The 27,609-nt window shown below is 39.9% G+C and overlaps 1 protein-coding gene and 1 pseudogene across 12 annotated transcripts in view; one reads left to right on the forward strand and one right to left on the reverse strand.

The window, feature by feature from the left end:
• LOC140492064 (kelch-like protein 3) overlaps positions 1-27,609 on the reverse strand; it is a 119,385-nt gene that overhangs the window by 60,592 nt on the left and 31,184 nt on the right. For 11 of the 12 annotated variants that reach the window (XM_072590730.1, XM_072590740.1, XM_072590732.1 and 8 more), the window contains exons 3-5: positions 24,336-24,442; positions 17,626-17,747; positions 6,197-6,359 (exon numbers count right to left, since the gene is read on the reverse strand). In XM_072590730.1, the coding sequence (XP_072446831.1) occupies positions 6,197-6,359; positions 17,626-17,747; positions 24,336-24,442 (392 nt within the window). The remainder of the gene's footprint in view (positions 1-6,196; positions 6,360-17,625; positions 17,748-24,335; positions 24,443-27,609) is intronic. The other variant, XM_072590741.1, reaches the window with a different exon arrangement.
• Positions 8,051-8,813, forward strand: LOC140492283 (small ribosomal subunit protein uS3B-like; annotated as a pseudogene).

A 27,609-nucleotide genomic window follows, 5' to 3' on the forward strand; every position in this document is an offset into this window, starting at 1 on the left:
GAACTAAACTTTTAGAAACAAGGGCACACCAGAAGTGAGGTGCGGAACAAAACTGCGTGGAGGTGCTTAACTGCAAGTCATGCCTTGCAGTTTAAATTCCATCAGGAATGCAAACAGTTTGATTTTTCTTTCTCTAAGCTCGCTTTCCTTAGAACTATCCAAGTTACAAATATTAGTTTAAGTAACAAACTACCTGACATATGCTCCATAACAAAGCAATTTCACATATCTTTCAGGAAATGAATTTAAATGCTTCTTTGAAAACCTTTTGAACAGGAGTGCCAGCAAAACAAAAAATTGGCAAAATTACAATCTTTAAGTTTATTTTTCTCAAAATGTTTAGTCATTAGGTAGGAAAACTAAAATAGAATGTAATATTTTATATCAGAAGGCGTTGAAAAAAATACATTCTTTGGAAGACAAACTGGTAAATTGACAACCTTGAAAACCTGAGGTAGGGGTTGCAGAGCATGATTATCCATTGACTGAAATGCAGGCACTGAGCCAAGTTTCTGCTGCTCCTTTATAAATGATTTCGGTGTTGTTTTGCTGGTCTGAGCAAGGAACAATATCATAGTTGGTGGTCAGCCCCATTAAATCCTGCTACACCTCTTAAAGGCGAGGCATATCGTGGCTGGAGCAGGCACCGATAGTAACTTGTCAGCTGGAAAGACAGAATGGCGTGACATAGTTACAAAGTTTTCCATGCTGCATTGGAGGTCTGGAGAGGGAAATACAAATGAGGAGAGAAGTTGCATATCTGCAGGGGACTAGAAAACTCTTCAGACATGTATTCATTAGGCAGTGGGAGCAGACTGCCATGATATAAAACCAGCAGTTAGACTCTGTGTCATACTTCAAGTGGTGCTGTTCTCATGCATCTGCTGCCCTTGTCTTTCTAACTAGTAGAGCTTGTGGGCTTGGAAGATGCTCTCAAAGTTGCTGCAGTGCATTCTGTGGATGCTACATATTGCTGTGGGGACTGAATAATCAAAGTAGCAGACAGGATTCCATCAAGTGGGCTGGATGAGTCAAGCTCAAGTGTTGTTGAAGTTGCAACAATCTAAGCAAATGTTGAATATTCTATCACACTCTTGACAGGTGCCTTGTAAATGGTCAGGCACTGTGGAGGCAGGACAATTTATTTGCTGAGAATTCCTAGCATCTGACTTACTCTTTCGGCCATTTATACAGCTAGTCCAATCCAGTTTCTATTCAACAGTAACACCAGGATGTTGATAGTAGACAATTCAACGATGAAAATGCCAATGAAGGTCAAGAGGCAAAGTTCACTTGTTGGAGATAATCATTGCATTGCATGTGGTGGCATAAATGTTTCTTGGCACTTAAAGATCAAGCCTAGATGCTGTCCAGGTCTTGCTTCAAGACGACTTGAACAGCTTCAGTATCTGAAGCATTGCAAAATGTTTGTCATTTGTAATCAGCAGTGAACACCCTCATCTCTGACATCATAGCTGAAGATGTGATAACCTTATGAACGATGTAGCTGAAGATGAGAGATTAGGCACAACCTTGAGGAACACAGTGACTTCCAACAACTATAGCCATGATCCTTTGTATAAGGTATGATCCCAACTAACAGAATTTCACCCCACACCCCAATTCACATTGTCTCCTGTTTTGCTATGATTCCTTGAAGACCCAGTTAGTCAAACACAGCCTTGATGTGTGGAGTTCATCTCTGGAGTTTAGTGCTTTTGTCTATGTTGTACCAAGGTTGTAATGAGGTCAGGTGCTAAATGGTACCGGCAAAACACAAACTGAGCTCAGGTGGGCACTTCATAGTACTGCATGACTGCACGGTTGTTGGCCCCTTGCATCATTTTGCTGATGATCAATGGTGAATCAATGGATAAGATGGTAATTGGTTAGGTTGGATTTTTCCTACTTCTTTGGGATATGACATACCTGGGTCGTATTAGAGCTGCACTGCAACAACTTGACCTGAAGCATTGCTCGTGCTAGAAAATAAATCCTCAGTACGATTGCCAGAGGTTGTCAGGGCCCACAGACTTTACAGTATCGAGTTCTTTCAGCCATTTCTTGACATCATGTGGAGTGAACCAAATTTGCTGCAGACTAGCACATGTCATGGTGGGGACCTCAAGAACAGGCCAAGATGGATCATCTATTTATTACTTCCAGATGAGGATGTTGCAAAAGCATGAACCTTGTCTTTTACACTGATGTCCTGTGATCTTTCATTCTTGAGGATGGAGATATTTGTGAAGACTGCTCCTCCAGTGAGTTGTTTAATTGTCGATCACCATTCATGACTAGATGTGGCAGGACTGAAAATTTTAGATCTGGTATGTTAATTATGGGTTCACTTAGTTGTTCTTATTACATGTTGCTACCGCAGCTTAGTTTGCAAGTAATCCAGTTTGACACCTCACTTTTGTGTCTGCCCGATGTTGGCATACCCTCTTGCATCCTTCCTTGAACTAGAATTGATCCTCAGGTTTGATGGTAATGGTGAAGTTCTGGGCTATGAGGTCTGCTGATGGCCCTAACACTTCACAATTGCTCAGTATTGAGTTGTGAATTCTGTCCATTTAGCATGAGGATAGTGCCATGCAATATGCTGCATGGTATCCTCAAAAGGGACTTTTTCTTGCCTAGAATTCTGCAGTGATCACTCCTACCAATGTGGCTACAGATAGGTGCATTTGCTATAGTTAGACAGGGAAGGATAAGGTCACATTATGTCTTCCCTCATTAGTTCTTTCACTACTTTCCACCAACAGTGTATGAACCAAGCTTTTTAGAACTCTGTCACCTTGGTTAATACTGGTGCTTACTAACCAACTCTCTAACCTTGCCACCTTCAGTGCTTCATCTAGATGGAGTTCAGCATGGAGGACTGCTGAACATGCACTACATCATAATCAAAAGGAGATTTCCTTGTCCATGTTTAACTTGATGTCTTGAATTTGCATGGCCCACAGTCAATGTTGAAGACTCTTGTGACGAAGCTGCTCTTTTAACAAGGTTGTTTTCCTTGCAGCAATTCTGAAAGGTCTAGTTTTAAAGGGTTTTAGGGTCAATTTGATTATAGCTAATTATTGCCAGGAAGCATAGTGGCTCAGTGGTTATCACTGCTGCCTCACAGCACCAAGGACCTGGGTTCAATTCCTGCCTCAGGCGACTGTGTGGAGTTTGCACATTGTCCCTGTGTCTGCGTGGGTTTCCTACAGGTGCTCCGGTTTTCTTCCGCAATCCAAAGGATGAGCAGGACAGGTGAACTGGCCATGCTAAAATTGCCCAGTGTTAGGTCCATTAGTCAGGGGTGTATATATAAGGTAAGAGAATGGGTCTGGGTAGGTTACTCTTCAGAGGGTCGATATGGACTTATTGGTCAAATGGCTTGTTTCCATACTATAGGGAATCTAGTCTAATCTAATATATCTATCAGATGAAAACCTGTTGCCTGAGGCAGTAACTGTTAGCTATGATCAAACTGGCCCTAAAACTCTTCAAACCTAGACCTTTCGGAATCACTGTTTTTATGACCTCACTGAGAAAAAAGAGCCAAGGACAGAATAACCTTGATAAAGGAGCAGTGTCATCACATTCTAAAGGCAATGCCATCTCAACTGCATTTGCCTGCTCTCAGCTTGGATAGGTCTATCATGTTAGCAAAACAGAAAAGACCTAGGAGTGGTGATGACATATCTGTAAACTATGATTGTAAAACTATGTCAGACTGCTGCTTGATAAATCAGTGGAAACCACCACATCCTCTATTCCCAAAATTTGGCACAAACTCACAGACATTACTAAGGATGACTGTTCAGGGTCAGTAGGGCTGGGTTTGCCATAGTTGGTTCCAATACCTAAACCAATGCTGAGTAATCATCCAGTTTTAGTTCTTTCCTTTAAAGGCTTTGTTGCAGTTTTATACAACTAAGTGGCTTGCTAGGTCATTTCAAAAGACAGTTGAGAATCAATCACAGAGCGTGGATCTGGAGTCACATACAGGCCAGACCAGATAGATCAGCAAAATTCCTTCCCTGCAGGCCTTTAATGATCCACATAAGATTTTACAAATCTATCATGGTTACGTGGTTGGCATTTGGCAAGCTTTCTGTTCCAGATTTTATTAAATTCATATTTCATCATCTACCTTGGTGGGTGAAATGGTGTCCCCAGTTTGGACCTCTGGATGACTCATACATTGCCATGACCACTAGACCTTTGGCAAAATTGCAGCAAATGGATTTTGTTATGCATTTTGGGCTATTAGTAAAAGGACTATTTTCTAAAGTATCAAAAATTAGAGACAGTGGAGATCCAAAGAGACTTGGTGTCCAGGCACATATCTTCATCAAGATATATTGAACAGTATAGAATACAGTCAAAGATGTTAATTTTGTATCAATAAGATGAGAATGCAATGTGGCAGATGTTTGTGTGCAAAGCCTAGATAGGCTAGACCCAAACCAGCGTGAATGATTCTGATCACCACAATTTAGGAAGGCATATTCACCTCAGAGGACTGCAATGTAGATTTATCAGAATGACACCTGGAGGTGGGAGATTAAATTAAAAGGAAAGGTTGCATAAAGTAGAGTTGCATTTCCCAGAATTTAGAAGGCTAAGAGGGGTGATCAAAATCAAGGGGACAGACATGTAGCATGGGAAAAAAAAATCTTTCTGGTTAGGAAGGCGATAGTTTCAAGAATGGAATTTGAAAACAATACTACACTAAGGATGGTTGTAGTTTGGAACTCTGATCTGTTGGATGTAGGTTTGCTCGCTGAGCTGCAAGGTTCATTTCCAGATGTTTCGTTACCCTACTAGGTAACACCTTCAGTAGGCCAACTAGCCATAAAAAGACACAAACCTCTCTCACAAGTATCCTCACAAACGGATGAGGAAGGACACCACTTTGACTGGGACAACACATCCATCCTAGGACAAGCCAAACAAAGACATGCACGAGAATTCCTAGAGGCATGGCATACCAACCGGAACTCTATCAACAAACACATCGTGTCAGACCTCATCTACCATCCCCTAAGAAAAGGAACAGGAAGTGACTTCACCACAGGAAATAATCACCATAGGAAATGATGTCACCAACCCAAAAAAACCCAAACATGCAAATAGAAAGCAGGAATTTTTAGCATTGCTTTGCCTGAGGCCCACTGAAGATGTTACCTAGTAGGGTAATGAAACATCTGGAAATGAACCTTCCAGCTCAGCGAGCAAACCTACATCCAAAACTTCAACCTGAGCTACAAATCTTCTCAAAACTCACTAAGTCTGATCTGTAAAACAGCAATTCATGCTCGATGAATTGTCAACTCTAAATCAGAGCTTGTAGAGTTTTGCAAATGAAACATATTTTGGAAAATAGGACACCATATGCTTGCTGAGCTAGGCTACAGATCAACGTGCTTAGACAGCTAAATCACACTAAGTTCTGCTGCAACATACTCAGTGGAGGGCTCTATGACATGGCAGAATACAGACAATGCTGATAGATCCATTCAACAAAATATTTGGAGTACAGAGAAGCCTGTCAGAAAGTCCAAAGTCAATATCAAGACAAAGAGTTGGTGACCATCTCCATCTGCGGACCCAATCACAATCAGGTGCCCTGATGGACATGGTTTCATTTTCCACTGCTGCATTAGTACTGTCTACTGGACGTTAGAGTGCTGCACTAAACGCTCAATTTGAAATCTGCTTGTATGCAAAGTTAGCTTACTGTTGTCATGGTTGAAGACAGCAGTGTGTAAAGGGACAAAGCAATCTAGCGATTGGGTTTTGAACAGAATAGGAAGATTGCAGTGTTTCTATCTGTGTCTCGTAGGTTGCCTGTCAAGTTTCTTGAACAATTTTCTGGTTTTGTTTCGTTTTCTTTCTTTTGTTCTTTTCCGACCCTTCCCCTTTTGAAAAAATAACATCTTTAATGTTTCCAAATTTTGCTGAAAAATTATCAACCTGAAAAGGTGTCTTTGTTTCTCTCTCCGTAGATGCTACTCAGCCTATGCATTTCCAGTATGCTGTGTTTATATTTCAAGTTTCTAGCATCCACAGTATTTTGAACAAAACTTGTCATTAGTTCAAAAAGGCAGCTACATTTTCAAAATGCAGGATTAAGAAAACGCTTACATTGTTCTGTGCTTTGTTTTGGAGGTTTTATTAAAACCCAAACAGTCCCCACCTGCATATGCATTGGCCTCATCTAGCAGCTCTGTACACGTATGAACATCTGCAAATGCTCGAATTCCTAGACAGTTCGTTGGATGCAACTGGGATTGCAGAAAATCACAACAAGCAGTTCTTACATCCATTAGCTGCAATAGACTGGCTGCAGGTAAAAGCACCTAGGAAAAAGGAAAGGATGAAAAGCAAGTTAAATTCGAACTTCAAAAAGGTGTAACATCGCTCTTGTCTAAAGGGAAAAAAAACTCTCAATTCAAAAATGTTATAATCAAATACATAACACAAATAAACTTATTCTCTTGCATTTAACGGAAACCACAAGTGATGAGGTATTTTAATTCCATTGCAGGGAAAATTAAAACTTCTACGAACAGCTAGTAAAGGTCTTATAAAAAGGAAATTATACAGCATTACTATAATAAAATTTAGGAACCTTTTAAAAAAAAAGGACTCAAAGACAACATAGCTACCACTCAATATTATTCATATCTTACAGGAGGATTAAAATATTATTGACATATTACAAATTAAATCTAAAATTCCAGTAGATTACAATAGCATTGAAATACTACAGATTTAAAACAGCTTTAAATGGAAGAATAATCACCATATTAGGAAAATTGAAGAAGAAATCATACCTTAAAAGGTTTAGTATCAGATCAGTGAAACAGAACAGGATTGGATATCTTAGAAAAAACAGCTTTTAAAGGTACAGAATTGCTTTGAAATTAAATTAATCTCAAACTGAACAAGTAAATACACTGCTGAATTGAAGAGAACCTTCAGTGGCTTATGTTATAAATCACCAAAATATAAATTTAGGCAGAGATACCTTTGGAAAAAATTTTTCAAGCTCCTGATAATTACTTTAATCAGAGGAAAAGCAAAATTCTTGAAAGGGTAAGATTTAAACAGAGATGTTTAGCATTCATAGGAATCTGTAGATAAATTTAATTAATGATCTCTACACGTTGGTGGAAAACAGAATTATTGATGAGCCTTGTGAGATTTATATATCCAAGATGATTTAATTTCAGACAAAGCTCTTCAAATTATTCTGGAAGCAAACATCAGGAAGACTGAGATATATTCTGAGAGGATAAACACAAGCTTATAAACTATAAACACTCCAGAGAGTCAGAAATGACATGCCAAAAAAGGGTAGACCAAACAGCAGGTATCAAAAGAAACTGTCAGCACTGTGGAACAAAAAAATCCGGAAAACACAAGCAGTGCCCAGCTTTAACTAAAAAAAAGGCTATCTGTAAAACTATAGATTGTTTTTAGAAAACGTGCAGATGTACTGCATCATTTCTGCTTCACAGAAACAATGGCAGTTACACATACAAGGAATTCAAGATATTAGAGCAATGACCATTAGAAAAGCTAATCAAGGCATTCTAGGGAGAATTGGTGATTCAACTGAGTTGCGTTTGACAAAATCTGTTAATGTCAATGGACATCTCATTAATTATAATCTTTATCAAGAGTTGAGTGTCACTGTTCTATCAGATCAAATGCAATAGCTGAAGAAATATAAGTTACAGGCCAAAGAAATGAAATTACATAGTCTAGGTGGAATAACTCCCAAGATCAAAGATATATTACAAGTAACAAGGCAACTCAAATAATGTAAGACAGTCAACAATGTATACATAATTCACAATGAAGACTTTTCATTTGAGCCCACTGCGTGTCTCAAAATATTCTTGGTAGGAGGAATTCAGAAAGTTCCAACTGATGTAGGAAGAAACCACTGCCAAGCAACCAGTCAAGGGGTAACTGGCAGAAGACTTCACAGGTCTTCTTAGACCCTTGGTGGAAGCCAAAAAGAAAAAAAAAATTGAATGAGATGACCCACGATGGTATAAAAACATATTTTATATGGCAAAGTAAAACCAACAGGCAACGAGCTAAAAGGAGCTCAAACAAATTCAACAAGAACAAAAAAGAGTAATCAAGATTGTACTACACATCAGCAATGTTGAATTGAAGGCTATCTAGACCACCCGAAGCAGCAACAGCATTTCAGACTCAGAGACAACTTTTTAGTGCATGAACAGCAACTGATTATGCCAGCTTCCCTTAGGTAAAATATACTGGGTGAGAAAGGTAACTAAATCTGTGAACTGACTGTGCTGTTCAGAAGTGATTCAGTTTCCAGAGGCTATATGCTGAAAAGATTGCCGCTAAAGGGCTTCGTGCTATTGCTCAGGCAGAATCCCTACACTTTAATAGGCCTAGCAGTTTGTAAAGCCTGCCATTGTGTTCTTTGCTTCATTATGGAAAGTAAGGATAGAGGCTAAAGGTGGTGGTTTCCAGAAAAGCCCGAGACCAGAGGGTCAAGTCCATTCAATATGTTGGTGGTCTGATAATCCACAGTGGTGCCCAATGAACTACTATGTTGATATAGCTGGATGCCATGTATTGCTAAGACAAGGTGTTTTGGGAATTAAAAGTTAAGATCATGCTGCCATGGGCCCCAAGTAGTAAAAGTGAACCAAAGAAACCCCTGCCCGATCCTTGTCAGCATTGTTGAGTCCAAGTATGTGATCTTGCCAACTACATTTATTTCAAAACAGAAGGGAGGCAAACCAGGGCAGCCTGGACCATAGTTGGTGAATCAACACTGAAGAGCAATTTCAAACTTTCTGTATTTGTTCAAATAAAACAAAAGAAAACAAACAATGTTATCGTCTATCGTGAGAAGAATGGAATATTAAGCAGGGAAGTTATGCTTCAGTTATACAGGGCACCGTGCACTGCAAAGCATCAGTTACTTTATTGGAAGGATGGAAATGCATTGGAAGCATTTCAGAAAAGGTTTACTAGACTAATATTCCAAATGGGCTGGGCTTCCTATGGAGGAAAGGCTAGGATTGTATCGACTGCAATTTAGAAAAGTAAAAAGACAACATTATTCATTTGTGGGATGTGGGCATCGCTGGCTGGCCAGCATTTATTGCCAGTCTCTTCTTGTTCTTGAGAAGGTGGTGGTGAGCTGCCTTCTTGAACTGATGCAGTCCACCTCCTGTGATGTGACAGGGTGGGGAGGGGGAGGAGTTCCAGGATTTTGACCAGCGATAGTGAGAGAACAGTAATATATTTCCAAGTCAGGATAGTGAGTAGGTTAGAGGGGAATTTGGAGTTGATGGTGTTCCTATGTATCTGCTGCCCTTGCCCTTCCAGATGAAAGTGGTCATAGGTTTGCAGCACTACTGAGGATCTTTGATGAATTTCTGCAATGCAACTTGTAGATAGTACACACTGGTGCTACTCAGCATCAGTGCTGGTCTACATGCATATTCAACATCTCAAGCAGCATAATAAACAGTGTGAGTCATGCCCAAAACCAAACAAGCAGATCAAAGGTCTGCAAATTTGCCATACCCAATTTTCAATGCTGGTGGCCAAACAATTAACAGAAGGACGGAACTCCATGGACACTCCAACCTCAATGATGACAGAGCCCAACATGTCAATGACAAAAGAGAAGACTGAAGAGTTTGTGAACACCTTCAGCAGGAAGGCTAATCATCACCCCATTAGTCGACCCTTGATCGTCAATAAGGTGTTGGCAACAGTGCTATCAAGCAGCACCTGTTCAGCAATAATGTGCTGCTTGGTTTCTGCCAGAGCCACTTAGCTCCTGACCTCATTACAGTCTTGGTTCAAATATAAACAAAAGAACTGAATTCCAGAGTTGAGGTGAAAGTGACTGCCCTTGAGGTCAAGGCCACATTTGACCTAATGTATCATCAAGCAACCCGAGCAAAATTAGAATCAATACAAATCAAAGTCAAACCCTCCATTGATTGGAATTATAATTGACATATCGGAAGATAGTTAAGGTTACTGAAGGTCATTCAACTCCATTCCAGGACACCTCTGCATGAGTTCCTCAGGGTGGTGTTCTAGGCCCAACCATCTCCAGTTGCTTTATCAATAACCTTCAATTCATCAGGTGGTCAGAATTGGAATGCTTGTTGATGGTTGAACAATGATCAGCAGGTTTCACAACTCATCACATACTGAAACAGTCCATGTTAAAATGTGATAAGATCCAGAAAGTACCCAGACTGGGGCTTACAAGTAATATTCATACCACACAAATGCCAGGCAATGAATATTTCCAATAACAGACACAATCTAACCACCACTCCATGACATTCAATGATGTCTCCATCACTGAATCCCCACTATCAACATCCTGAGGGGTTATTGTTGACCAGAAGCTCAACTGGACTTGTCATATAAACACAGTAGCTACAAGAGCAGGTCAAAGGCTCAGAATGCTGTGTTGATTAACCTCCACACTCCCCAAAGCCAATGCACCAGCTACACAGCATAAGTCAGGATTGTGATGGAATACTCCCTACTTGCAGCTCCAACAACACTCAAGAAACTTGACATCATTCAGGATAGAGCAAAGTGCTTGATGAGCACCACGCCCACAGACATTCACTCCCCCCACCACCAATGCTCAGTAGCAGTTGTGCGTACGAATTACAAAATGCATTGCAGAAATTCACCAAAGATCCTTGGACAGCACCTTCCAAACCCACAACCATACAGTCATAGAGATGTACAGCATGGAAACAGACCCTTCGGTCCAAACCGTCCAGGACTTTCATCTAAAAGGACAGCAAATATATGGAAACACCATCACCTGCAAGTTCCCCTCCAAGCTACACTCTATCCTGACTTGGAAATATAATGCCATTCCTTCAGTGTCATCAGGTCAAAATCCTGGAATTTCCTTTTAACAGTATTACGGGTCTACCTACAGCACATACACTGTAGCAGTTCAAAAAAGGCAGCTCTCCAGCATCTTCTCAAGGGCAACTAGGGATAGGCAATAAATGGTGGCCCAGTCAGCGATGCCCAAACCTCACAAGTGAGTAAAGGAAAAGCTGCTAATTCCCTCACATTAACAAAGGCCAGTCTTCAGCTCGAGATTATGTCAAGGAGCAGCTGAATGTATTGCTCTATCCAATGATCCCAAACATCATGGCTATGCACAGAAGACTTGTGCTCTAGAACTAGCAGCACTCATGCCAAATTGTACATAAGCATTATTCATAAATAACATGCTCATGGAGATTCAAGTTTGCACTCACCAGAGCCACTTGGCTCCAGACTTCATTACACCTTTGGTGGTCAAAACAGGTGAATTCCAAAGGGGGATAAAAGGCTACTTTCCTGACATGCGGACAATACTTGACTGAGTGTAGAATCAAGGAGCCCTTCAAAATTATTAGTCAACAGGAATAAAGGGAAAAATTTCCTGTTAGCTGAAGTCATATTTATCATAAAGGAAAATAGCTGAGGCTTGTGGGGAATAATCCCAGCTCCAGGAAATTACTGCAAGAGTTCCTGCGAGATGGATCCTAGGCCTCACTATCTTTGGCCATTTCTTCAATGAAGTTCCCACAAAGATAAGAATAGAAGTGACTATATTTGCTGATGAAAGCAGAGCATTTAATTCCATTTGCAATCCCTCGCAGGAAGACATCAAAAACATTCTGACTTATATTGATAAACTGTAAGTAATGCTTGATTGAACAAGTACCATATTCAGAGCGAGCATGACAACACCCCTTGACATCCAAAGACAACGCCATCATGAAGTTCATAATCATGAATCCAAGGGGGGTTCAACGTGCAGAAATCTCAAATCTGCTGTACACTCTTCAATGCATTTGCATTTTTCCTACAAAATGTTAAAAAAAATTACACAACACCAGGTTATAGTCCAACAGGTTTATTTGGAAGCACTAGCTTTCGGAGCTCCACAATCACCTGATGAAGGAGCAGCGCTCCGAAAGCTAGTCCTTCCAAATAAACCTGTTGGACGATAACCTAGTGTTGTGTGATTTTTAACTTTGCACACCCCAGTCCAACACTGGAATCTCCAAATCATCCTACAAATGTGGTATCCAGAACTGTAAACAACAGTCCAGCTGAGGTCTAACCAGTGTCTTATGCAAGTTCATTATAACCTCCTCACTCTTGTACTCTCTAAACCTGTTATGAAGCTTAGAGTATTGTATTAACACCTCACTCTAGCTGTCCTGAACAGGATATGAAACATTAACTCTTTCTATCTCCACAGATTCTGGCAGACCTGCTGAATTTCTCCAGCACTTTTTCTTAAAATAACCTATCACCTTAAATGACTTAGAATATAAACTCCCTGCTCCTGCACAAAAATACATCACTTCACATTTATCTTGTCTGAACTTTATCTATCAACTATCCATCACTCCACTAATGCAAGAATACACCCTTTTGAAGTTCTACGCTGCTCTCCTCAAAGTTTATAATTCTCTCAAGTTTTAATTAATCCACAAACTTTGAAATTATTCCCTGTGCACCAAGTTCTATATAATATCTATATATTGAAGAAAAGGAAGGGTCTTAACACCGGCACCAAAGGATACCACTACAAATGCTCTTCTAGCCTGAAAACAACCCATTAACTATTACAGTTCCCTAATGCCTTTGACAATTTTGTACCAACATTGCTACTATCTGTTTTATTCCATGATTTCTAACTTTTCTCAAGCCTCCCATGTAGCACTAACAATGCCCTTTTCAAATACTCATACACCATATCAACAGCCGTTCCCCTCATTAACCCCTTCTGTTGTCTCTTCAAAACCTCCAGCAACTTATAAAAGGTAAAATTTTCCCTTAACAAATATATGCAGAATCTTCTGAATCAATCCACATGCTTCAATGTGTTCCATTTAGAATAACTATTTCTAGGAGGTTGCCCCAGCACTGAGGCTTAACTGACTGGTCTATAATTGCTGGGCTTTTCTTTACAATCTTTTTTGAACAAGGGTGTAATGTTTGTAGTTTAAAATCCTCTGGCCTGATCCCCAAATCCATGGAAAACTGCAAGATAATTGTCAGCACCTCTGCAATTTCCAAATTGTTCATTATCCTTGGGATGCATTTAATTCTGCCCTGGTACCTTATCAAGTTTAAGCATATCCAAACATTTCCAATCACGAAGTATTCTCTTGTCGCAAAAGCACTTTGTGCAAAATAAAAGCAGATTTCACTCAGGCCAATGATTTCACATTCACTTCTCCCTAAAGGAGAGACTCAATGTTGCAACATGATTCCATGGATGTCCTTTAGGTTCTTCATCCAGGCTGCCATCATTTTCACACGTGCATAGATGAGAATGAAAGCAGTTACTTGAATGCAAGAGGAATTATATTGACAAAGCAGAAATCAATGAATAATTTTCACAAGCAGATACATTATTGCATCATCCAATCCAGATACTCAACCTCACAGTGGCATCCTATACCACACTGTCTGAAGTCAACTAATGCCAAGAACATTCAGGAATTTGAACAGTCAACTTTCCAGATCCTGGCTGATTGGGCCCTCGGCCACGTCCAATGCTTTTTCATCATTCTGACCTTACCCATTCTCCTCTCGCCCAGAACAATAAGGTATCCCCTCAACCTCACTTTTCAACCCACCAGCCTCTACATTCAAAAGAATCATCCTCTGCTATTTCCAGCATCCACACCAAATATCTTTCTGCCCCTTCTCTTGTCAACATTGTGCAGGGACTCTTCTCTCTGCAACATCCTGGTCCAATCATTTGTCACTCCAAAACCCCTTCACCCTGCTGATGGCATCACATAAATAGTTGCAGAAAATGCATCATTTGCCCTTTTAGCGCCTCCTTCCTCAAACAATTTCTGGGTGAAGCAACAATTTATATGTACTTCTTTAAATCTAGCCTACTATATTTACAGCTTACAATGCTGCTCCTCTACTTTGGCAACACCCAGTGCAGATCTGCTGACCACCTTGCAAAATTCCTCTATTCTGTCTGTAAGAATGACCATGACCTTTCAGTTGCTTGCTATCTTTCTCTCATGCAAACATTTCTGTCCAAGGCATGCTGTAATGCTCCAGGTGAAGCCCAATGCAAGTGGGAGGAGTAACAACTCATTTTCCACTCTTCAGAACATGAAGCATCCTCCATTTTGATTATACCCCAACTCTTGTATTATCTTGTTTGCATGGGTTTGCTCTTAGCACAGGCCTATTTTCTACCATTCACATCCAAATAACCAATCTGCATATATAGAGTGCTTTCACTATCATTAGCACGCCCTTTTGCCCTATGCTGTGGGCACCCTCACCATCTGCTCATCCTCCCACAGTGTCAACAATATAAAACCTATTTTCCAGTCCTCTTCAGTTCTTAAGTAGTAATATTGGACTTGAAACATTATGTTTCTTTCTCCAAAATGCTACCAGACCTGCTGAGTTCACCAGGACCTTCTGCTTTCATTTCAGATTTCTAGCATTTGCAGTATTTCGCTTTTATTAACCACCCATGTCTGCTTGGTTTAGCAAGTCTCTAGATGAAGTCACTGCACCATTAAGGAAACTAGTACAATATGTTTTTTTTCCCCAATTTCATTGTGTCCACTGCAAAACTGATCATCTCCCAAAAAAATTTAATTCACACTACATAGGGTTTAGAGGGAAATGGGCCAAATGCTGGCAAATGGGACTTGATTAATTTAAGATATCTGGTAGGCATGGATGTGTTGGACCAAACGGTGTGTTTCCATGCTGTACATCTCTATGACTCTATGTCAATAAGAGAAATACATTCTTTAAATATTCTAACTGACATCAATAACAAAAACATGAAGGAAACTAGTCATTCCTAGGAAACAATAATGAACAAAATCTTAACAGGAGTTTGAGTTATATAAAAAGATATTCTTTGGGGTTAAGTTTAATGGCATAGTAACTATGGTTGCACAGGATATCCTCCAGCAATCTACTCATTTCCTTTAAAAGAGATGAGAGGAAGTGCTTGCCAACAAGGCCAGCTGTACAAGGAAAAAAACAAAATTAGGATTTGTTCACAGCCTGGCAGTTTAAAATCACTGTTTCAGAACCTATAGTTCATATGAAGTATGGAATTTCAGATCAGCCACCACTAACACACACACCCCCACACAACACTTTAATCACTTACATTGTCATTGATTCATAACCTCTTACATTTGCTCATTTCCTGCACTATAACCCAGCAGGAAGTTTAATTTTGCAGCTCTTGACAGCATTTCTATAAGCAATTATTTCTGCAAAGTAAAAATTCTTAATGTTAGATCGCATAACATATCATTCTACAAAGAAAAGAAATGGTCAAAATTCATGCCACATCCAATCTGATGTCGTCATGTATAAGTAATGCAATTACATTTTTATGCCAATAGTATAGTTCAAAGTCAGACAAAATTATCACATCCAAGAAATTCTGGCCAATTTTGGGCCTAAAATCGGGACCTTTGAGGGCAGAAAAGGGAATTTGAAGTGTAACAGTTTCTACATGGGTTTCACCCATCCTGGACAAGAGAAGAATTCTGACAGGAGTCCAAAGCACTTCTTTCAGCTGTACATTTGCTGTCATAATGCCAAAATCAGAGTCAAGACTGGTTGAAAGTCAGGCTCACTTGAAAATTCCACTAGTTTCACCTAGGATATAGCTAAGGTTAAGTAGGCCTGATTATAAAAGACATATTGCTTTCCATACAAATACGTTAACCGGGTCACAGAATCCCACTGACAAACTCGCTCAGGTAAAATAACTAAAAGCAGTACAAAACAAGTTGACACTGATTTTTCAATCAAAAAAGGATTTCTTTAAAAGGTGGTGTACTGCAGTTTATGGACAATCCTACTTGTCTCAACTTTCCTGCTCATTGTATTAGAACATAGGACATAGAACATAGAACAGTACAGCACAGAACAGGCCCTTCAGCCCACGATTTCAGAGAAATAACAGTACATATATAGGTAAGTCTTATTTTCAAATTGGAAGTGATAATCTGTGATCACAAAGCAATGTCTTATGTGACAATCCATACCTCTTCTCTCATACTGTGTTCAATATTTTCTTTGTGAATCCATTAAGTCATAATTGCTGCAAAGTCCAGGTGGCTTCCTTTCCAGACAACTTTTATAATTTTTTTTATAGTTCAGAGATAAACTATTTTCTTAAAAGCATTTAAAAACATTTTCCTGATCTAAATACAAGAGTTACTTAGCTGTTTCTCAACTTAGAAGAATAGTAACTCTATTCAAGATCAGCCAATAAAAGACAAATTGGGCTGCCCATTGATACCAGAAGTGGACTCAGGTATCTAGCGACAACATATTAAATGGAAGAACTAAGACTTTATGTATTACAAAAAATTCAAAATAAATGAAAAGAATGTTTTATAGAAGGCTTTCTACCTTGTCAATTTTTTCCACAGCATGTTGCAGGTAATGAAATATTTTTGAAGTGTGGTATCTATTTCAATGCACGTGGTTGTGGGGAAGACATCACACAGTTTACAGACAGCATGACCACAAATGGCTACCTTAACTGCTTTAGTGCAGTTTAAAATTTGTTCACTGAATATGGGAGTTGCATTTATTGCCCATCCTTAATTGACTGAGAGGACATAGTAGCAAACCGAGGTCTTGAACCACTGCAATTTTGGGGTGTACATACAACCACAATAGCGTCAGGAAGTGAATTCTAGGATTTTCACTCAGGAACATTGAAAGAATGGCAATTTAGTTCAAGGACAGAATAGTGTGCTGTTGGGAAGGGATCTTGCAGGTGAAAGTGCTCCCATGCATTTGATCGAAAGCTCCTAATTATTTATAAACTCCTTGAAGTGAGACTATAAAACTCAATGCTTGTTTTTAGAATTGCCTAAAGTAATAAAAGTCTAACCGTGATGCAAATGTCTAAATGTGCCTGATTTTAAAAAGTAGCGAATTAATCAATAAACATAAGAATTTATTTAATCTTAAAATGTACATTGGGCATATCAATGATGGATACAGGTGAGTTGGCATTGAGAATTAATGGAAAATGGGTGGTAGCTTGGGGCAGGAATGTGTTGACATGAGGCACAGATAGCACAGGGACTATAAAAGGCCAGGAAGAGAGGGATTTGTTGGCATAGAGAGTACAAGGGGTCACAGAGGGTAGGTGGAGTATAAGTTGGCATGGAGGGTTATGTGGGCAAGTCGAGGGAACAAAGAGGTGTGAACGGTTAGGGGCTGGAGTAATATTTAGTTTTATTGTAAAATTTCATAGCTTTGACAATGTGCTGATGCATCAAAGTAGGCCATCATCTGACCCACCTTCAAATTGGAAAGCCTCAGCACTCCTTCTGAGGATGCCTGCCGTGAAACTCAAATTCAAAACCAACCTCCTCCCTCCCCAGAAAAGACACACCTAATTCAGATGCAAATATTCAAGCCAAAATGTTTAAGTTTGTAAATTTTCCATTCCAGGAGAGAATGTTATACAATTGAATGGAACATTCCTTTCTGGGTCTTCAGTAGTGCCCTGTGGGTGTACATTACCTGCACATTCTCTTCATTGACTTCTACTTCAGCAGTGTATATATAATCAATTAGTTTACTTAGTGTGTGTCCATCTATGTCTTTTATCTCGACTTTCTTTGCTTTACTTTCAGCCATGTCTCCTGCAAAACAAAAAACAATTACATTCTTTGCAGAGGCAAAACTGTTTATCACATACTTTAAATCATTTCATGCTCCAAGACTCAAACATTTGGAGTGGTATTTTTGCTGAAGTGAAAGTGATATAACTTGAATTAATTTGAGCAAGACTTCCACAAATACACAAGAAAGTTCAAGTCCACAGCAACTCCATTTCCCATTTGATGAATTTAGAAACAAAGGAAACAGGATCACAAATAGGCCATTCGGACTGTTGAGCCTGCTCTATGGTAAAATGATGTTTGTGTGATCAGTTTGTGTTTCAAATTACACATTTCCATTTAACCCCATAATCTTTGATTCCCTTCCCTAACAAGAACCTATCTACCTCTGCCATAAAAGAATTCAATAACCCCCACCTTCTATAGCAGTGTAACATACTCGCAAAATTCTAATCGAGAAAAATAAATTACATCACCTCTCATAAAAGGTTGATCCTCAATTTAAACCAACGTTCCCTAATTCTGGATTAAAGAGGAAACACCTTTGCCACATCCATTTCATCAAAGCTATTCAGGTCCTTACAACTTCAATCAAGTCACTCCACATTCTTCTAAAGTCTTGTGGAATGAGCCAGTCTAAGCTATCCTCATAAGCCTCTGCTTTTTCATTCTTCCTGCCAAAGTGAACGGCTTCATATTTTCCCCACATTATATTTCATTGGCCAGATTTCCGTTCTCTTACTCAACCTCCTTCCCATCTCCTTCTCGCTTATCTTTGCATCATCTGCAGATTTAGCCACATGCAGCCGCTGCCCTCATCTAAGTCATTCAGTTAGGTCGAAAATGTTGAGACCTTGATACAGATCTCAGCAGGACTCTATTTGTCACATCCTGCCAATCAGGCAAGAACCTATGTTGCATACTCAGTTTTCTACCAACGAGCCAGTGTCTCTCTTATAAAAGCTAATACACTATGAACTTTTACTTTCCGTAACAGGCTTTTGACGAAGTACCACATCAAAAGGTTTCTGGAAATCCAATTGAGTACAGTGACAGGTTTTGCTTTATCCACAGAGTATGTTACATATTCAAAGGAAATCTCAAATTACTGAAATATGGCTTCCATTTCATAAAACCATGCTGACTCTTCCTGACTGCCTTAGTTTTTTCTAAGTACCTAGAAATTACCTCTTTAATAATCAGTTCCAATAATTTCCCCACTACAGATGTTGCGCTAACTAGCTTATAGCTTCCTGTTTTCTGCCTCCCTCCATTCTTGAAGAGAGGGATTCTATCTGTTACTCTTCTGTCTGACAGAACCTTTTAGGAATGTAGTTAATATTTCATAGTCACATTGGAATCACAGCACAAAAACAGACCATTTGGCTTAATCTATATATTCCAGCTTTTACACTCCGACTGATTCTCCTCCCATCCTTCCTCATGTAGGTCTATTACCATAACCTTCTATTCCCATTAGTCGCATGCTTGCCCTAGACATCGCTTAAATGCAGCGATAAAATTTCCCTCAATCTCTCACTGTAGTAGCAACTTGACACAACTCAGATGACTAAGTAAAAAAACATTATTCTGAACTATTGATGTGATTTCTTGTGACTATCTTATTTTGATGGCCTCCAGCTTCCTGACAAATGAAAGCACTGTGTTTATTATGCTTATAAATATTTTCAGAATTTTAGTTCTCTATCGTTCACCTTAGGCAAGAAAAGATTTATTCTGCATTTGACCCTTTCCAGATAGGTATATCTTTCCAGCTTTGTATAATCCCTGTAGTCTTTTATCCTTCCTGTCCAATACTTTTATGTCCTTCCATTGAGATAGCAACATAGAACTGCTCCAAATACAGTCTAAATAAAGTTTTACACAAATTTAGCGTAATTCTATATTTTTTAATTCTATTCATCTCTAAATAAATCCCAGATAATGGTTTGTTTTTTTAAAAAATAAAAGACATTGCCATATTGATCAAAATAATTCATTCCATGGAATAGCATCAATTTTAAAAACTTCAGATGTGGTGGATGTACAAGAGTCCAGTGGAGATGCAGGAGAAAAGGAAGCACGCAGTCAGATCTTCCAAACAGCAGGGATGTCCCAGTCACTGGAGCTGACTGCAGAGAGTACTAAAAGAAATCACATCAATAATTCAGAATAATGTTTTTTTACTTCAGTCATCTGAGTGGTGTCAAGTTGCTACTACTGCAAGAGATTAAGACAAATTTTATTGCTGGACTTAAGCGATGTCTAGGGCAAGCATGCGACTAATGGGAATAGAAGGTTATGGTAATAGACCTACATGAGGAAGGATGGGAGGAGAATCAGTCAGAGTGTAAAAGCTGGAATATATGGATTAAGCCAAATGGTCTGTTTCTGTTCTGTGTTTCCAATGTGTCTATAAAATATTCACTACATTTCTGAAAGGTTCTGTCAGACAGAAGAGTAACAGATAGAACGCCTCTCTTCAAGAATGGAGGGAGGCACCTTTTACCTGCCCACCCTTTTGTGCGCTAAGGCTTCTGAGCCAAAATAACAAAGCCTTAGAGGTGTGGTAAGGTGCATGGCTGGTAGCTGTGGCATCAGGCAGGGATCTAAGTCAAAGGAGTGTGCAGTCAGGCTGGTGGGCTGGATGTGTAAAGCAAGCAGCATGGGTTACATTGCTAATCCCCTAGTTAAACCAGAGATTGAAAAGACTAATAATTCTAGGCTGCGTTAGGGTAATTAACACATACACACACAATTAAAGCTCAATACATCACCACTCTTGATGCTGGAAATTCTGGCCCCTGGTGTTTCAAAAGTGGTATGGGAAGCTGCTGACCAAGCCATTGCCTTTGCAGTCAGAAAGTGGGGGGGCGGGGGGGTTTGAAAAATATGGTGCTGGAAAAGCACAGCAGGTCAGACAGCATCCGAGGAGAAGAGTCGATGTCTCAGGCATAATCCCTTCATCAGGAAGGTGGAGGGGAAAAAAGTGATTGACAGATAAATGGGGGGGTGGAGGAGGAGAAAGGTATCTGGCAAGGCGATAGGTGATGCATGTTAGGGGTAATTATGATTGGTTGGTGGGGAGGGTGGACAGGGTAGATGAGAAGGAAGTTGGATAGATAGGAAAGGCTTTGATTTGCTGATGGAGGTGGTCCAGGACTTGCACGTTCTTGGGAGAGTGGGAGGAGGAGTTGAAGCGTCCGCCACAGGGTATTGGGGTTGTTTGGTGCATGCGTCCCAGAGATGAAATGTTCTACGAGTTTGCGTCCTGTCTCCCCGATGTACAGGAGAACACATTGAGAGCAATGGACACAGTAGATGAGGTGGGTGGAAGTGTAGTGGATCTGCGGTCAGCCTGTCAGAACATAATGCTCACTTTCAAGGCATATATTAGGATACACCACAAATCTTTCTGCTAACTACTGACAAATTAATCTATTGCTATCCAGTTAAAAATATTCTCAAATCATAAATTGTAATGTATAACATAAAATAATTCATATTACAAAGGCTTTGAAGTGTTTGGAACCTTCTCTTCTGCGGATACTAGTTCATACTTGCCATTTTCGGGTAATTCAAAATATTAATTCACTTGTAAAACAGGACAAAAAAGGTCAAAACACAATAAAACTACACTCATCCATCAACCCATTTTCCAGAACATGTCATGGAAGAATCAAGTAGCTTTGGAAATCCTGACTGTTTGTAAAGACTTTCAGAGTTCCATAATGGATAACCATTATAATAACCTCTCTGTCACTCAGCTCAGGTCAACTGATCACTGCATCAGGATCTTCAAAACGCTCAGGCATACAATGTACCTTAATATTCAAGAGGAAATGCCTTAGCGGGAGACTAAGCTAAAGACCTTAGACATTGTTGCTGTCAAGCCAATCACAATTGGGTATCCAAGAGCGGCAGGGGTAAACTAGGCCCAACTGAGACTAAGGACTCTGGGTCATAAAAATTATAGGTAATGCCTTGTTTCCTTGATTCTGTCAGCCTATTAACAGGGCAAAGTTAAAAATCACACAACACCAGGTTATAGTCCAACAGGTTTAATTGGAAGCACACTAGCTTTCAGAGCGACGCTCCTTCATCAGGTGGTTGTCATCAGGACAATCACCTGATGAAGGAGCGTCACTCCGAAAACTAGTGTGCTTCCAATTAAAATTGTTGGACTATAACCTGGTGTTGTGTGATTTTTAACTTTGTACACCCCAGTCCAACACCAGCATCTCCGAATCATATTAACAGTGCAGCGGTGTTGAGACAGCAAATTAAATGCCTAATACAACCCTTACCCTAAAATCTGAAATCCGTGATTAATATTGTAAAGTTTACAATGCTTTCATTCAGAAAAATTGCATTAACTAATTACTGCACAAATTATCACCATGAAACACACAAAAAAAACTTTTTTGTGAATTTAGGTATATAACAAGAAATTCTTACCAAAGATTAATTTACCTGTTACTTCAGCATTTCTTCATACCTAGTCTTGGAACATCAGTACTGGCATTAGCAATTAGCCCACAATCTAATGTAGATTTGCTAGGTGACACATGACCCAATTGGATCTCAACAAATGTGCTTCAATTTAGAGACTTTACAAAGTGAAAAGATATACTTCAGTTGGAAGTGGGGATTTTCCTCACTGCAGCAAATTGGAGGACTTCAACAATTTGCGATGGGGTACAGCTTATTCCAAGTGTTTCAATAGCTCACTCACAGTTTGGTTCACTGAAAAAGCAGTTCAGGGACACATAGTTGGAGAAAGAGACACAGTCCAAGGCAGAATCTGTGTTAGGTGTGCTGCTTTTTAGCAGTTGCATAGCTCTGTTAGAATCAACACAAAAAGAAAACTCTGGAATATGTAAAAAAAGCTAAAAGAATTTGTGAGGATAAGATAACAAGGATGCAGGCTAATGACAACAGTTTAGATTCATGGACCAAAATCTGGCAGATGGATTATAATAAGGTTATAATGCTGGAAATTTATTCATTTCAGCAGTAAGAATAAAAGAGCAAAGTATTATTTAAACAGAGAACAAGTGCAGAAGGTTCTAGAGATTTTAATGCATGCCCTTTTAGGACAAAAATGAGGCAATTTTCTTTTTCTCTCAAAGGATTGTGCAATATTGCAACTCCACCTCAAAGTGTTGAACGAGAAGTCATGAAACATTTAAGGCAGAGCTAGATCGATTCTGTTAAGCAAGGGAATGAAAGGTTGTTGTGGATAGATGGGAATGTGAAATTCCGAACACAAACACATCAGCCACGAATGAGTTAGCAAAAGAGAATGCTTGAAGAGTTGAATGGGCTACTTCTGCTCCAAATTTGCATTTGTGGTTGGAGCGAGGGACTCCGTAGTCATCCTGGGAAAATAGGAATATCAATGGCTGCATATAAAAGTGGACTCCAAAGAAACCAGTGAGCAGTAATACTTCAGTACAGCAGCATTTGAAAAGCAAGAACCAATGTTGTTTGATGCAACTGAGGAAGATTAGAGCTGAGGGAAAATCTAGGAGCAGTATTTATCTTCAAGTTAGCTGCCATCAAAAACTGGACTTGTCCCCGAGAATAAATACTAGAGTAGAGTTTTCAGGGATCATGGACATTGGAGTGTGATCAACCAGAACAGGAGCAATTTTTGACCCTGCCACACAATTCAAAATTACTTCATATCAGTTGTGAAGGATCTCATAAATGCAAAAAGTGGGAGTATGGTGGAAATCACTTGCATAATGAATCATGGATGTGAAACCTCACAGTGCTGCTGTCCACACTCCCCTTGTCAGCTTAAAATTATCAGAATGACTACTTGTACAAAGTAAAGGTTGTCAGTACTTTTGAAACAATTTTCCAGGGGGCGACAGTGACTTTTAGGACAGGAGAAAATAAAATTAAATTTAAAAATCTGGGCTTGATATCTTCCATTACAGCTTCTCAACCAAGCTAGAAATTCATTGGTGGATCATGGAATAACATATTTTCTCTCCCTCCCATTGAGAAGTTCCAAGCTTTCAATCAGCACTTCTCTCATTGGCATGTCTAGATCTGAGATTCATAAGTATAGAAGAATGTGTGGGACTGTGTGCCTATTTCTTTATAAATTTTCACTTCACCTTCTCTTAAGGCATCAAGTATTTGCTATTTATGACTTCACTGATGCCAATGAGCTCTAGTACTTCCCACAAGTTGCATTATTCATATCCACCATCAGATCTCTCAATCAATCAAGTATTTGATAACGTGAGGCACTACAACTAACTCTGCCGTGTTCTCATCAGTCCAAGTAAATAGACATTGATTCAAAGTAGTAAATGCCACTTGATAGTCTTCAACAAAAGCCCCTTGCCCAGCATAATTTCAGGTTATGTTGCAGCTGGCTAAATCTAGAGCATTATTTTTCATTACTGTAGTTAACAAGCCCTATTCCAAAGTTATAATAAATCACGATCCACAGAAATAAAATGCAGTGTCACTGAGGAATTAACAAGCAGCTGCCTCCCTCTGCTGTAAAAGCAGATTCTAGAATATTTTAGCAAAATCTCCACAAAATTGAGAAAGTATTAACAATTACAAACAAAAACAAACGAGTACCTGTAAACATGGCACAGAAATAAGGACTGCAGGCTGCCAGGACAATACGATGTGCTTCAATTTCCACATCCTCAGCAACAATGGTCACATCACACAGTGTGCTTTTACTGCAAGTTCACCAAATAATCTGTTAGAATTCACATTTATATAACAGATTGCAATAGAAACAAGGCTACTGGAATTAAGATCAGAGTTCTGTTTCAGAAGAATAATCGGTTAAATACAAGCAGAGACACATCCAGTCAGCACTGACAGCAGGTGGCACAGGAGGGAAAATAGCAACAATTGATCTGCTTTTCCTAACTTTTGACAGGAAATTTCCTTATACACTTCTTATTTTTGCACTGTGCAAAGACAAAGAAGATATCAAGACAAGAGGAAGAAATTAAATTGACATGGTCGTTATATTCAATATTGCTCGCAGGAAATTGGAGACATAATAAATGTTTCAAATTAACTTAATCATGGCTGAAATTTGACCATAACTCTTTTTCCACACCATCCTTTAATGCCTTTAAACCTATCAAAGTCTGTTTTGAATATGCACAATGACTGAGCCTCCACAGTCTTCTGAGGAGAGAATGCTAGAATTCACCATTGTCTGAGTGAAGAAATTCCTCCTTATTTCAATGTTATGGCCTACATTTTATTCTGAGACAATGTCTCCTCGCTCCACACTCCCAGCCAGGGAAACATTTATTCTGACAAAACTCTTATCAGCAACGTATGCTTTAGAATACAATAGAATAGAAATTTACGGTCATGTGTACCTTATATAAAAAATACAGTGAAAAGTTTATAAGTCGCTCCACCAAGGTGCCGAATTCAATGACATAAGTCATGCATATTAATAAAGAAAAGTAACATTAAGACAAAAGGTCATCACAGCTCAATTAACAGATCCTGGGCTCAGAGAAAGCTGATTTAGGAATGATAGAATACCCTGAAGACACAGCCGGGACAGACTGCCACGCCAGGCTGCTGAAATACTGGGCCAGAAGCCTGCAACAAAGACAACCACCATGCCAGGCCAAGACCACTAATCCTGAATGAGACTGCCTGCCGGGCTGATGGAATAACTGGACAAAGATGAAGACCACCTCCACATGGGAACAACACCGGCACACAGGGCTGAGACCATCTTTCTTCTCCTTCAGGTGCCTGGTCCTAGCTGCAGACCTGGAACCTCGGCCTAGCCTGTGGGTCCAGGCCAGTGGAGCCAGCCTGAGATTTATTTCTCACTCGCCAGGCAATCCTGGGTTAGACTGGGCTGTGTCCAGCTCGCCCTGGCTTTGCTGCCACTGTCAGAGAGCTTCTCCTTCACCTGCCACTTTCCAGGCTTTGAAAAAAAGGAAAAAAAGAGCAAAAGTAGAAGAAAATAAAAGAGAATGAAAGCTGTTTGGAGCAGACAAGTCCCAGGCTCACCTTGGAGAAAATAATTAAGTTTTAATGAAATTACTTAACTTCTTTTAAAAGACTCTAGAAAACATAAGTCTGGTCTCCTTAATCTCTCTTCATAGAATTATTCCACCATTCAGAGGATTATTCTCGTGAAAGCTAATTGCACTCCGTATATGTCAGACTAGAAAACCACAACGACACAGAAAAATACTGCAATTCCATGGAAGTGCAATTTAACCTTTTTTTAAAAACTTTACTGCATGTTGTACAATTCAACAATTGTCAATATACCCCTATATATCAAAGAACCAAAGTAACTACTCACAATTTCTAAATTGAACATAGAACATAGAACATAGAACAATACAGCACAGAACAGGCCCTTCGGCCCACGATGTTGTGCCGAACTTCTAACCTAGATTAAGCACCCATCCATGTACCTATCCAAATGCCGCTTAAAGGTCGCCAATGATTCTGACTCTACCACTCCCACGGGCAGCGCATTCCATGCCCCCACCACTCTCTGGGTAAAGAACCCACCCCTGACATCTCCCCTATACCTTCCACCCTTCACCTTAAATTTATGTCCCCTTGTAACACTCTGTTGTACCCGGGGAAAAAGTTTCTGACTGTCTACTCTATCTATTCCTCTGATCATCTTATAAACCTCTATCAAGTCACCCCTCATCCTTCGCCGTTCCAAGGAGAAAAGGCAGAGAACTCTCAGCCTATCCTCGTACGACCTACTCTCCATTCCAGGCAACATCCTGGTAAATCTTCTCTGCACCGTCTCCAAAGCTTCCACATCTTTCCTAAAGTGAGGCAACCAGAACTGCACACAGTACTCCAACTGTGGCCTAACCAAAGTTCTGTACAGCTGCAACATCACTTCACGACTCTTGAATTCAATCCCTCTGCTAATGAACGATAATACTCCATAGGCCTTCTTACAAACTCTATCCACCTGAGTGGCAACCTTCAAAGATCTATGTACATAGACCCCAAGATCCCTCTGTTCCTCCACCTGACTAAGAACCCTACCATTAACCCTGTATTCCGCATTCTTATTTGTTCTTCCAAAATGGACAACCTCACACTTGGCAGGGTTGAACTCCATCTGCCACTCCTCAGCCCAGCTCTGCATCATATCTAAGTCCCTCTGCAGCCGACAACAGCCCTCCTCACTGTCCACAACTCCACCTATCTTCGTATCATCTGCAAATTTACTGACCCACCCTTCGACTCCCTCATCTAAGTCATTAATAAAAATTACAAACAGCAGAGGACCCAGAACTGATCCCTGCGGAACTCCACTTGTAACTGGGCTCCAGGCTGAATATTTACCATCTACCACCACTCTCTGACTTCGACCGGTTAGCCAGTTTTCTATCCAATTGGCCAAATTTCCCTCTATCCCATGCCTCCTGACTTTCCGCATAAGCCTACCATGGGAAACCTTATCAAATGCCTTACTAAAATCCATGTACACTACATCCACTGCTCTACCCTCATCCACATGCTTGGTCACCTCCTCAAAGAATTCAATAAGACTGGTAAGGCAATACCTACCCCTCACAAATCCGTGCTGGCTGTCCCTAATCAAGCAGTGTCTTTCCAGATACTCATAAATCCTATCCCTCAGTACCCTTTCCATTACTTTGCCTACCACAGAAGTAAGACTAACTGGCCTGTAATTCCCGGGGTTATCCCTATTCCCTTTTTTGAACAGGGGCACAACATTCGCTACTCTCCAGTCCCCTGGTACCACCCCCGTTGCCAGTGAAGACAAGAAGATCATTGCCAACGGTACTGCAATTTCCTCTCTTGCTTCCCACATAATCCTAGGATATATCCCGTCAGGCCCGGGGGACTT

This window comes from Chiloscyllium punctatum, chromosome 20 (genome assembly GCF_047496795.1).
Source record: "Chiloscyllium punctatum isolate Juve2018m chromosome 20, sChiPun1.3, whole genome shotgun sequence".
Lineage (NCBI taxonomy): Eukaryota > Metazoa > Chordata > Chondrichthyes > Orectolobiformes > Hemiscylliidae > Chiloscyllium > Chiloscyllium punctatum.